Source organism: Eutrema salsugineum, unplaced genomic scaffold (assembly GCF_000478725.1).
Source record: "Eutrema salsugineum unplaced genomic scaffold, Eutsalg1_0 scaffold_9, whole genome shotgun sequence".
NCBI lineage: Eukaryota > Viridiplantae > Streptophyta > Magnoliopsida > Brassicales > Brassicaceae > Eutrema > Eutrema salsugineum.
In genome coordinates, this window is record NW_006256342.1 from 4,237,711 (window position 1) to 4,251,200 (window position 13,490).

Here is a 13,490-nt window from a genome sequence, read left to right on the forward strand (position 1 = left end):
CACGCCAAAAATTATGTGTGCAATTCGACATTTTTTTCCTTTATATAGGTTTTAGATGCATTTAATACGAACTTAAATATTGATGTAATAACATTGTTTACTATATATTTTTCATTTGCGTATGAATTAACGTGTCTTCATTAACAAACGACATGTTCTCAATCCTCATGAGGATCATGACATCATGTCAAAGTATTTACATATGGAATTTTCAACCGAAATTTTTTCATCTCAAGAATTCTAAGCGTATATATATTATTAATACTACACTCCAATAACAAATATCTCAAAGCGAAAACGACGTGAACCGTGTGATTGAATGATCACTCGATCATTTTTAGGACAACGCAAAGAATAATTAATCCTTATCCTTAACACAAATTCGGCAGGTGGGACAAAATGATGAGGTCGTGATCACAAGGGATACAAAAAAAGCAATTAACACATATTTGTTTTCTTCTACAACCGTTACTTACTCACTCCTCTACAAAAAGAAGAGGCTAAGGAACTCAAAAGGGACTCATCCTCTGTCAAAAACGTTTTAATTCTCAGGGTAAACAAAACATCAAGAGCAAAAAATGGCGACTAGAATGGTTGAGCCTGCAGTGAATCCGACGAAGACAGAGGCGTCTAGTTTAGTTGGGAAGCTTGAGATAGATGTTGACATCAGAGCTTCCGCTGGGAAGTTCCATCACATGTTTGCTGGGAGACCACACCATGTCTCCAAAGCATCTCCAGGCAACATTCAAGGTTGTGATCTGCATGAAGGTGACTGGGGCAAAGTCGGCTCTATCGTCTACTGGAACTATGTTCATGGCAAGTCAAAGTTTTATATATATAAGTATTAATTGATTCTATTAATTCTTATAATAATTAAGAAACTAGCACCGATTCATTTAATTCTTAATTTTTGTCAATTGGTTATGAGTTTGGAAATCTATAAACTTAACAGAACCCATATATATGAAATGTCAAAAATTTACTATGTAATACGACCGTTTGTCTATCATCATTCGATTTAAATACATGCACCTGCCTATATAATATGTTCCAGAACTAATATTGATCATATCGATTCTCAGAGTCAATATGACCCAAACATAAATTAATACATATTTGGTTGGTGCAGATGGGGAGGCAAAAGTGGCAAAAGAAAGGATAGAGGCAGTGGAGCCGGAGAAAAACATGATCACTTTTCGGGTGATAGAGGGAGATTTATTAAAAGAGTATAAGAGCTTTGTGATCACTATCCAAGTGACTCCTAAACAGGGAGGGCCAGGGAGTACAGTGCACTGGCACGTTGAGTATGAGAAAATTGACGAAAAAGTGGCTCACCCAGAGACCTTCCTTGAGTTCTGTGTTCAAGTTTCCAAAGAGATCGATGAACATCTCCTGAACGAGGAATGAGAAGAGTGCTAGCTCTTTAATAGTGTATGATCTATCCCTATATACATGTGCCATGAATCATGCCTGTATTCTAGTAGTAATCTAGTCTATGAAAGTCCAAAAAATAAGGAGCCGTGTGCGATATCGAGATGAGTATTGAGTGATATATGAAAGTACTCTAAATGTGTGTATATGTCAAGTACTTGTTTTTAATAAAAGCTTGTAATATATTTTTGTGGATAAATTAAGGCTCTTCTCTATGCTATCATGTATCGATGAAACCCTCGATTGGTCTCGTATTTTCATATTTTCAAAACGTAATTCAACAGTCTACATACTATTCCTAATATCCTGCACGAAATGGTAAAATTTGATAATTAACAAGTGAATTTTCCTATTTGTTTTGATAGTTTTAAAACTATAATTATTGTAGAGAAGTAGTTTTTTGGAATCCATAGCCGAGAAAAATGTTTGAATCAATATTTAGATAGCCAAAAGACATAGCCAAGAAAAACAATTACGGCATATAATTTAAAAGAATAAAGACATTAATGGTTCGAAAATAGTAGTGTGTAATTTATTGAAGTCACAAAGAGCTATTCTCTTTTTTTGGAACACAGTTGTAATTGCATGTTACCAAAAAAAAAAATGTAATCTATTCTTTTAAAACAGAAGCACATTTAGTGCTTGCATCCAAATACTCCTAAAGTTTTTTTTATAATATTTTATTTTATTTTTATATTTAATTTCTGAAAATTAGTTATTAATTTAGATATTTTTAGATTTTCTAAAATCTAGGTCATTATTAATTTAAATTTCAAATTATTAGAAATTTAATAAAATTTAGTTACAAAAATTTGTATTCAATTTAACTTAAATTCAAAAAATTCAAAAAAAAATTTAATTAAATTTTATTACAAAAATTTAGATAATAATTTTAATACTTTAAATTTTCTTAAATACAGAAGAGATTTAATTTAAAATTTTAAATTTAAATAATATTTTTATAAAAATACATAGTAAATAAATATTTTATCGTATTTTATCATAATCAATTGGTCTAAAATATCAAATATTTGAGATTAATAAATATTTATATTATACAATAATATGATCAAGCTGATTAGAGTTATATATATATATATATATATTTAAGGTCCATGAGTTAATTTATTAAAACATGTAAGATATTAAGATGATTTGAGACAATTAAACTAACAGGTTAGCCAGTTTATATATATATATATATATATATACATTTTTTTAATAGCACAAATAGTAAATAAATATTTTATTATATTTTTTCATAATCAATTGGTCCAAATATTCTATATTAGTAAATATTTATAGGGTTATACAATTATAATTATAGTCTTATACGGGTTAGTTTGTCAAAACATGTAAGATATTAAAAATGATTTAAGATAACTAAACGGATGGATTAGCAAATTCATAGATATATAGATTTTTTATGTGTAAATCTAAATTCACATAATAACAAAGTTTATAATTAATATTAGATCAATGTATACTTAATTAACGTATACTCTTATTCTACTAATATACAAATTTTACTGTTTAAAATTTAAATATGATAACAATTTTTTGATTTAAAAAAATAAATAACAAAAACAAATTATATCTAAACAAAAAAGATAAATGCAACTTATATTAGAAATAAAAAATAAAACATTCTCGTGCAGACGCACGGAGTTAAAATCTAGTTGCTTTTTAATGTTCGAACATATGAGGGGATCATATAGGCTTCTAAGCCCATAATTTTAAGCCATTGGATACTTTCAGTTTTTCCTCAAAAGCTTTCATTTTTATTAATAGAAAAAAATTTGGCTGTCTAGATATTTTATCTTTAGATGGCTAAAATCATATGAAAAATATGATTTTGACCATATGATCAACGAAAAATCAACCAATTCTTGAGATAATTGAGAAGAAAAATTATTTTCTCTATAAAATAGACTAAAAAGCACAAAAAAAAAAATCCAGATACTAATCACCATCTATCTACACAGTCACTCAACACAGGATCAGCAAAAGATTTCTATTTTCATATTGCAAATATGAGATCCCGAACAGCCATTTATCAAGATCTTTGTGACCTGGGCCCGTAATAAGCTGGCCTCTCTCACTCTGTCCCGCAATTAACACAGGTTTCGTTGTCAAGTTTGTTTACACTGGACCTGAGCATTTACTTCTAGGTAACAAATTTCAGTTCCTACCAAACATTTTATCTCCCCAGACGAGTTTAATTAAAAGCGTAGTTTTGTCCTAGGAGTTCTTCTCTGTAATTTTTTTTACGCAATTTAAATAGATAAACAAACTCCACTGAAAAGCAATTACAAATTAAACATAAGCTGAGAAATGAGCGGAGGAGTGGAACGTGTGTTTGTATTTGATACAAGAATCTAATAATATATCTGATTTCGTATCTCGCTAAAAACATTTCTTATCAGTTCTTCTAGTGGAAGAAAGAAAAAGATGCTGAAATGAGCTTTCTTGCCCTGCAAATATGCGAAATGAAGAAGAAAATTTATAATTGTTATTTTTTTTCGTCACCATGTTATTGTGTTTTTATGGAATTGATTGGGATATCTTGCAAAGATCATGACTCCCCATTTTCGTCCGCAATAACACAAACACACGTACATGTAAGACCCACACTGCCACACACGTTTTTCTATATTTCAAAATTAAAACACCCCATAATGTTTGTGTAAATGCAACCACTTATCATTGTCTCCCAATCCCGCCCATATTTTGCAAAGATCATTCTTTGTATTTTTTAGAGTAATTCTATTAAATTCTTATCAAATGACAATATCATGTAGCAAAATTGAATAACACAAACATTTAATAGAATAAAAAATCAATAAATTGTATAACACTAGAATTTAAAGTAATTTAGAAAAATGATTAGAACTACAATCCAATAACACATGAATTTAAAAAAATTCATGACATACAATATTGAATAACAATAGAATTTTATAGAAAGTCTAATTCATTCTAATTCAATTAAATTCTTTGTAAATTGATTAGCGAAAACTTCATCATCAGAAATATCAGTTATAAACAACGCAAATAATTTATGTACTTTTTGGTTAATGATTAATCTCTTTCCGTTTTATAAACAGTATTAGTTTTGATTTTTTTTTTTTACAAAGAGTTTCATTTTATATTTTCAATATAAACTTTAAGACAAGTTTCCTATTTCACCCAAACTTTTTTTTACAATATAAGTTATTAGGATCGGTTCAACGAAAAATTGGGCTCAACTTATTAAAATAAACCCAAATATTATTTGAACCCCAACTTTAAACTCATTCCATCCCAGCGTTGGACATGGTCTTACATATAATTTGTATGATTAAGATTTTTCTTAATTTTCTTTTATAACAAAGGATAATTAGATCCCATCTAACTAATCATTCTAGATGAGTGATGAGTGATGACATTGACTAATCTATACTTCAGATTTTTAAATAAGTTTAAAATGTGACACCATTTTCGATTTGCCAACAGGGAGTGGTTTGATAATTTTACGCTTCCGAGGAATTGATCCATGGGATTAATTTACATAATCAATCATTTTCTTTCATTAATTTAAAATAGAATCAAAAATAGCACTACTTTACGGAGTTGGAATGAGAGTGAGAATGAAGAAGATTTTATATTACGGGAGATAGGGTCATATATGCAAATAGTTGTTTACTTATGTATATTTGGTAATTTACATCTTTTGTATTAGGTTAATCTTCTTGTATATAAGGCTAAGCCTTAGCACCGTAATCAATAAGAAAACCTTTATACCAAATCCTAGGTTTCTTGACATGGTATCAGAGCTTAACCTAAAATTTTAGGCTTAATCGATCCTTGCTTATCGAAATCTACTGTTTGATATCTCTGTTTTCTAAATCCTATCTCTCTTTGACCTTAGTATTTTCGATCCCTTTGTCGAAATACTCTCTTGATTCACGATGACTGATAATAGTCAGGTCGTGCAAACTACTTCTACACCAGTATCGAAGGCTCCAGCTCGTTCTGATACGGAACGTCGACGGATTGATCCTTACGATCTCTCTTCAGGTGATAACCCTGGATCTGTCATATCTACACCACCACTTCGAGGTCCAAATTATGATGAATGGGCGTTGAATCTTCGACTTGCTTTACGTGCGAGAAAGAAGTTTGGTTTTGTCGATGGGTCTATCCCTCAACCTGATGAGGATTCTGGTGATCTTGACGATTGGTGGGCGAATAATGCTATGGTCGTATCTTGGATTAAAAATACGATTGCTCCAGACCTTAGCAGTTCGCTGTCTCACCATGAAATTGCCCAGGATTTATGGACGCACATTCAAAAACGGTTCTCCGTAAAGAATGGTCAACGCGTTCAGCGACTCAAAACAGAGCTCGCTAATTGTCAACAAAAGGGTCTCGCGGTGGAGGCTTACTATGGCAAACTGATAAAGATCTGGACGAGTTTAGCGGATTTTCAACGAGCAAAGACGGCGGATGAAATTGCGCAAGAAAGAGAGGAAGACAAACTCCATCAGTTTTTGATGGGTTTGGACGAAGCTAGCTTTGGAGCAGTGAAGTCTTCATTGTTGTCACGCGACCCTCTCCCCTCTCTCGATGAAGCTTACCAGGTCGTGACTCAAGATGAGGAATCTAAGCGTGCAAGTCGGATGTTGGAGGAACGTAATGATGCGGCGAGTTTTGCAGTTCAAACTCAATCTCGATCACGTCCACACACAGACCTTCGAGATCCCTCTGCTGTCTGCACATTGTGTGGACGGGTCATCTTGCGGCCAATTGTTTCCGCAAAATTGGATATCCGACTTGGTGGAAAGACAGACCTCGTGGGAAGCTTCCTTCGTCACAGGATGGTGCGACAACCACATCGACCCCGCGTCAGACTTCTGCTCCGTCATCAGCTCCTCGGCAACCTGACGTGGCTCGAGCTAATCAAGTGATGGTGGCTGGACCAATTTCCTCTGCTCATTCGGTGATTACTAGTGCTGATCGGATTGGTTTTTCTGGTCTTGATGATCAACAGTGGAAAACTTTGGTCGCCATGCTCAACAGTCGAAACTCGGGTACTCAGGATCATCTCTCCGGTAAGTTTTTTGTTGAATCATGGATTATTGATACTGGTGCTTCTAATCATATGACTGGTAGCATCGATTTTCTGATGGACGTGTGTGATATGTCACCGATTCACATCAAATTACCGGATGGTCGCTTTACTATCTCCACCAAACGTGGGAAAGTTGCTCTTGGGTCTTCAGTACAGTTGCTTAATGTGTTCTTTGTGGATGGGTTACAGTGCCATCTCATCTCTGTCTCTCAGCTAACTCGGGATTGTGGTTGACTATTTCAGATTTCTGATAAACTTTGTGTTGTCCAGGACCGCATCACACAGATGCTGATTGGAGCGGGTGAGCAGTTAAACGGTCTCTATTTTTTCCGGGGAATTGGAGCTGTAGCAGCAACACATGTCTCGGCGAAGCAGTCCATGGATGTGTGGCATAAGCGCTTAGGTCATCCATCCTCGTCGGTGATGGAGATGTTGGTGTTGATTTTAAGACTTGCGATGTTTGTATTCGTGCTAAGCAGACACGCGATTCTAAACTTTGAGTAGTAATAAAACTTCATCTGTTTTTGAACTAGTTCATTGCGACTTATGGGGTCCGTATCGGACAACATCTTTATGTGGATCACGCTATTTCCTCACCATCGTAGATGACTACTCCCGGGCACTTTGGATTTATTTGTTGCCAAATAAAACTGAAACTGCCACTACACTTCGCAACTTCATCTCTCTTGTTGAACGACAATTCGAACGACAAGTAAAAACGATACGTAGTGATAATGGCTCTGAGTTTTTGAGTTTATCTGCGCATTTTCGAGACAAGGGCATTATCCATGAGACGTCTTGTGTTGGGACACCGCAACAGAACGGGAGAGTAGAACGTAAGCATCGTCACATACTTAACGTTGCTCGTGCTCTTCGGTTTCAGGCTAAGCTTCCAGTTGATTTTTGGAGCTTCTGTATCCTCACCGCAGGCTACTTAATTAATCGCACACCATCGGCGGTTCTTAAAGGCAAGTCGCCTTTTGAAATCCTTTATGATCGCTTGCCCCCATTCAACCATTTGAGAGTATTTGGTTGCCTTTGTTATGTCCATAACCAACGTCATTGTGGAGACAAATTCGCGACAAAGGGAAATCGATCAGTTTTTCTTGGATATCCTTTTGGGAAGAAAGGGTGGAAAGTCTATGATTTAGAGAGTGGCATCATATCTACGTCCCGTGATGTTATCTTTGTCGAGACTGAATTTCCCTTCTCCAACCCCGAGTCTCTTGAGGTTCTTCCTTCAGCAATGAGTTCTGGGTCATGGTTTCATGATGATGATGACGTGTTTGCTTTACCTTCTTCGTCATCTTCTCATTCGCCGATTGTTTTGGAACAGGACACTGTTATTGTTTCCCCTCCACCTGCTTTGGAATTAGCTGATACGTCTGCAGTGGTTCCATCTATACCTGCACCGGAAGCTTCATCGTCATCGTCCCCTAGTTCTGATTTGTCGTTGATCACTAAACCTGACGATGATGATGATCATGGTGACCCAACTCCGGTGGTCGAACCTATGGGTAGAGGGTGTCGTACTAAGATTCCTTCGACGCGACTTCAGGGTTTTGTGACCAATACGGTTCATCTCGGGTCTGATAGTGATTGCGTCGATTCCTCTTGGTATCCACTTGCTGACTATGTGGATTGTTCTCGGTTTTCAGATCATCATCGTGCATTTTTAGCTGCTATATCTGCAGGTGAGATACCTCAGACTTGGCAACAAGCGTTCGAATATGAACGGTGGCGTGGTGCAGCTCGCACTGAGATTGATGCTCTTGAGGAAAGTGGGACTTGGACTGTTGAGTCATTACCGCCTGGTAAGAAGGCTTTAGGATGCAAATGGGTCTTTACTATTAAATACCGGGCTGATGGAACGATTGAGAGGTATAAAGCGCGGCTTGTTGTGCTTGGCAATAATCAGACCGAAGGCGTTGACTACGAGGAAACGTTTGCTCCAGTTTGTAAGATGACCACGGTTCGTTCATTTTTGGAGGTTTCTGTTTCACGTGATTGGGAAGTTCATCAGATGGACGTTCACAACGCATTTTTACATGGTGATTTGGACGAAGAGGTGTTTATTCGGTTTCCTCCGGGTTTTCGTACTAATGACAGCACCCAAGTTTGTCGACTTCATAAATCGTTGTACGGTCTCAAACAGGCACCACGGTGTTGGTTTGCTAAACTCTCATCAGCACTTAAAGAGTATGGGTTTGTTCAAGACCTTAAGGACTATTCTCTGTTTACGTTTGAGACTGATGATTTTCGGATACATGTTCTTGTTTATGTCGACGATCTTATTGTCTCGGGAAGTACACCAGCGGTGATTCGAGAGTTTAAGGAGTATCTCAGCTCATGTTTTCGGATGAAAGATTTGGGTGTCCTGAAATACTTCTTGGGCATAGAAGTTGCACGAAGACCGCAAGGGATGTATTTGTGTCAACGTAAATACACATTAGATATCATTTCTGAGGTGGGGTTACTTGGAGCTAAACCAGTTTCACATCCCATCGAGCAGAATCATACTTTGGCTTTGTCTACTAGCAATCTTCTTGCTGATCCACATCCTTATCGCAGATTGGTTGGACGTCTTATTTACCTTCGCGTCACCAGACCGGAACTCTCTTATGCTGTCCACATCTTGTCTCAGTTCATGCATGCTCCACGGATTGAACATTGGAATGCAGCGTTGCGGGTGGTTCGGTATTTAAAGAATAATCCTGGTCAGGGCATTCTTCTTCGAGCTGACTCAGACTTACGCCTCGCGGTTTGGTGCGACTCCGACTGGGCTAGTTGCCCCGTGTCTCGACGTTCTCTCACTGGGTGGTTTATACAACTTGGTGGCTCTCCTATCTCATGGCTTACGCGTAAACATAAGGTGGTTTTCCGTTCTTCGACAGAGGCCGAATATCGAGCTCTCGCGGATACTGTAAGTGAGGTCTTGTGGCTTCGCGAACTTCTTGGTACTCTTGGCGTGGACTGCACTTATACGATTCCTGTGTATTGTGATAGTCAGTCTGCGATTCATTTGAGTGCTAATCCGGTGTTTCACGAACGTACTAAACATGTTGAAGCTGACTGCCATTTCATTCGGGATGAGATTGTGCGAGGTGTTATCTCGACTATACATGTTTCTACTACTGCACAACTTGCTGATATTTTTACGAAAGCTCTTGGACGGAAGGAGTTCGAAGCATTCAGGTCCAAGCTGGGTATTTGTGACCTTCATACTCCAGCTTGAGGGGGGTATTACGGGAGATAGGGTCATATATGCAAATAGTTGTTTACTTATGTATATTTGGTAATTTACATCTTTTGTATTAGGTTAATCTTCTTGTATATAAGGCTAAGTCTTAGCACCGTAATCAATAAAAAACCTTTATACCAAATCCTAGGTTTCTTGACATTTTACTTTAAAATAAAATCTATAGCGAAAATAGTAAAGGTAGAAAAACTTTTACAAAACATAAAAAAAAAATCTTAAAGCTAGAGACACATTTATTTAAAAGAAGGAAAAAGAAGGTAGGCTTTCGGTGGAAACATTAATGAAAATATACATGTTTTATCTTTTCGTTATCGCTCGCTATCGTCAGGTGGGTCAGAATGATTTACTGAGGGTTGTGATAGAGTGATCACAATAAAAATAGTCTTTTACGTCAACAGTTGCTCATTCAATCCTCTACATAAAGGGCAATAGAGTTCCCAAAGGAAACTCACTCATTAGAAAAAAAAAAAAAAAAAAACCTAATTTCCTTGAGAAAACCAAACCAGCAGGAGAGAAAATGGCGGAGGTTGCTACTGAAATTGCAAAGAAAGTGGAGGAAAAGGCGGAGACTCAAGTAACAATGGCACCAACTAAAATGGTCGAGGCTGCTACGGCAAAAGAGGCGGAGACCACCGTGACGGCAGCACCTGCTAAAACGGTCGAGGCTACAAACAAACCGGTGAAAGATGAGGAGGTAAAGACAACAGATACGTCTAGTTTGGTGGGGAAGCTAGAGACAGATGTGGAGATCAAAGCTTCCGCTGAGAAGTTCCATCACATGTTCACCGGGAAACCACACCATGTTTCCAAAGCATCTCCTGGCAACATTCAGGGCTGTGATCTCCACGAAGGCGAATGGGGCAAACCAGGCTCTATCATCTACTGGAACTACGTTCATGGCAAGTTAACATAATTATTATATACATCTTTTTCCTTACATAACCAGGAGATTTCTAATCCAAAAATCAGACAGTTTTTTGGAGCCGTGTGGTCACGAAGCGCCTTTTATTATAATTTTTAAAAATATATGAATGTTTATCCTCAAATGTAAACCTATAAGGCTATAACTATCAAATGTTAAATAATTGGTGCAGATGGTGAGGCAAAGGTGGCGAAGGAGAGGATCGAGGCGGTGGAGCCGGAGAAGAACCTGATCACGTTCAGGGTTATAGAAGGTGATCTGATGAAAGAGTACAAAAGCTTCTTGCTCACCATTCAGGTGACCCCTAAGCATGGTGGGCCAGGGAGTATTGTGCATTGGCACCTTGAGTACGAGAAGATTAGCGAAGAAGTTGCTCATCCCGAGACTCTCCTCCAGTTCTGTGTCGAAGTCTCCAAAGAGATCGACGAACATCTCTTGTCCGAGGAATAGAGAAGTATGTGTGTGTGTGTGTGCGCACGCAGTATATGAATTAAAATGCAATAAAAGGACTAAGGAGTCATGTCCGAGTTTGTGAGATATATCAATATGAGTGTGCCATGAATGTATGTGTCTACGTACTAAGATGTAAGATCGTTACGTTGGAAATTGTTACTTTGAGAAGCGAGGTGTACTAGCCATGATGAGACTAATAATAAGTAAGACTATAAGTTTGATTTTCTATGCTAATAATATCTGTTTTGGATTAACGAACCCAACCCTTATGCTGTCATGATTTTGTGAAGATAAAAACAAGGGCAGTGGAATAGATGAAGGGAATGATTGATGATTGTAGCTAACTAGCTAGCTATAGTTTTATCTTAAGTTAGAATTTTTGCTTTAGCGGTGGTTGTTGTAGATGTACGGTGCATGCATGAAGTGGTTAATTTATAATCAAATTATGATCCACCATGTCATAATAATAGACATGTCATTCTGTAACCATATCTACAATTAACTTTACGTTACTGATGATCATCTAATTAAATGGTTAGATACTTTTATGGGGTTAATGGCTAACTAGTGTTTTTCTTTTTAAAGTTCTATACCGAAGCTTTAAATACATAGACAAAAGATTTGGTGAGCAACTGAGCATTTAAGATAGAGCATAATGGAAAAGATCAATTATATTTAAGATAGAGCATAACGGAGTATTTGTTATTGAAAATTCGTTGAAGCTAGGAATTAATTACACTTAATAAACAAACAAAAGAGAAAGAACATATTGCCACTGGATCCCATTTATAGAAGATGTGATTGAACCAGCAAATTTCTGTACCGGAAAAATCTGTGGTTGAATTTGTCATCCACTGGATTTTATTTACTTTACATCAGTTGGAGTGCGACTATTTTTCTTTCTAAATAACATAATTTTTTTATAAAAACTGAAAAATCAACGAATTAGTTGCTAAGATATTTTCTTGCTAAAAAAGAACGAAAAGGAACAAATTTCGGATGTAAAATTCACTCAGTTCCGTTGAGAAGTCCGGCCATTCTTCCAGTGATTATTTGCGTCACGAGAACCAAATCCTAAAACAATAAGTAAATTGAAATTTAACTTAAGATTAATGAAACTCATATTGTCAATATATATTTGATGCAACTCATACCTGGTTGCCTGTTTTCATTTTCTTTGGTGGGATCTTTACATAAAATGTACATACTACATACATACTATTCACGCTTAAATCGAGATACAATAAGTAGCAGTTCACATTTTGGTTTAATTACATTTTTCGCATTTTAACTAAAGGGTCTTCTTCAAAATTGACTTCCGATGTAATTGTCGAAGTCACTTATATCGAGAAATCTAGCCATCCCACTAGCTTCCAGGAACCTGATCAACCATATACAAATTCACTATCATCAAATGTTTCAAATTGAGAACTAAATTTGCTTTCAATATAATGGTACAGGGCGAGATGGAATTGGTGCAAAGAGGATAGAATAGTGTGAATTTTCTAACAATTTTTACTCTATTCCATTCCGCTTTGCACCAATTCCACCCACACCTTCTCTGATTGGAGTCTTTTATTATTACAATTAAAGAAGAATGGACGTTACTGGTCTCGGAAGAGTCTTGTCATAGAGACACATCCACCAGGAAGCATTGATTGCATATTAACAGCAATGTTGGGGTTGTGAATACTCTGCCTCATGTGCACCCACCCATACTCTTCCCCACTCTCTTCATCCCTCACTTTTGCCCTTGAATTTTTGGATTAGAAATTATTATTAATTGTATTTTATCATATGATATATTTATATATATATATATAGAGAGAGAGAGAGAATCTGTGAACAAATTACCTGTACATGTGAGCATCAATAGCAGATGGATGATCATTTGAATCAACCAAGCATCCTTCACTCACCCAACATTCTCCACATGAGTCTAATTCCCACCCTTTGAGTTTTCCTTCCTAATAACCATTTTTATTTGTTCCACACAATTATTATTCTAAAGTCTATAGCTACAACATTCAGAACGGATTGATTAATTAGTTATAGCTATTGTACCTCGATGTATTGCCTAAATGTCTCAATGGCTTCAATGCCTTTTGCTTTTGCATCTCTTGGCTTTGACAAAATGTTCATCCGCAGCTCAACCGCTTCTAACGGCTCCTCAAGATCTTCTATCAAACCACCTATACCTTCTTTTGATCCGGCTAGTCTCATTCTCACCATTTCAATTATGATCTTCACCACCATGTATGCACCTACAATGTATGTATCCAAGTGTATAGAAAAGAAAACATAAGAAGATC

The 13,490-nt window shown here is 36.5% G+C and overlaps 3 protein-coding genes across 3 annotated transcripts in view; 2 read left to right on the plus strand and 1 right to left on the minus strand.

Moving 5' to 3' along the window:
- The first annotated feature begins 465 nt into the window (after positions 1–465).
- On the plus strand, positions 466–1,630 carry LOC112083406 (MLP-like protein 31). Its single transcript, XM_024151330.1, has 2 exons — positions 466–816; positions 1,130–1,630. The coding sequence occupies exons 1-2, from the start codon at positions 579–581 to the stop codon at positions 1,405–1,407; spliced, it is 516 nt and encodes a 171-aa protein (XP_024007098.1). The 5' UTR covers positions 466–578; the 3' UTR covers positions 1,408–1,630.
- Positions 1,631–10,234: 8,604 nt separating this feature from the next.
- On the plus strand, positions 10,235–11,412 carry LOC18008513 (MLP-like protein 31). Its single transcript, XM_006390770.2, has 2 exons — positions 10,235–10,702; positions 10,898–11,412. Exons 1-2 carry the CDS (start codon positions 10,321–10,323, stop codon positions 11,173–11,175), a joined length of 660 nt encoding a protein of 219 aa, XP_006390832.1. The 5' UTR covers positions 10,235–10,320; the 3' UTR covers positions 11,176–11,412.
- Positions 11,413–12,302: 890 nt separating this feature from the next.
- Positions 12,303–13,490, minus strand: part of LOC18009384 (phosphoglucosamine mutase) — a 3,004-nt gene continuing 1,816 nt past the window's right edge. The window contains exons 5-8 of the mRNA XM_006390773.2: positions 13,243–13,461; positions 13,033–13,145; positions 12,787–12,930; positions 12,303–12,559 (exon numbers count right to left, since the gene is read on the minus strand). Of these exons, the coding sequence (XP_006390835.2) occupies positions 12,484–12,559; positions 12,787–12,930; positions 13,033–13,145; positions 13,243–13,461 (552 nt within the window). The 3' untranslated portion in view covers positions 12,303–12,483. The remainder of the gene's footprint in view (positions 12,560–12,786; positions 12,931–13,032; positions 13,146–13,242; positions 13,462–13,490) is intronic.

Excerpts from the sequence above, each read along its gene's own strand:
- LOC18008513 (XM_006390770.2), top strand. The coding sequence starts at position 10,321 with ATGGCGGAGGTTGCTACTGAAATTGCAAAGAAAGTGGAGGAAAAGGCG. Across the intron at positions 10,703-10,897 it reads CTACTGGAACTACGTTCATG|ATGGTGAGGCAAAGGTGGCG; the intron begins GCAAGTTAACAT and ends TAATTGGTGCAG.
- LOC112083406 (XM_024151330.1), top strand. The coding sequence starts at position 579 with ATGGCGACTAGAATGGTTGAGCCTGCAGTGAATCCGACGAAGACAGAG. Across the intron at positions 817-1,129 it reads CTACTGGAACTATGTTCATG|ATGGGGAGGCAAAAGTGGCA; the intron begins GCAAGTCAAAGT and ends TGGTTGGTGCAG.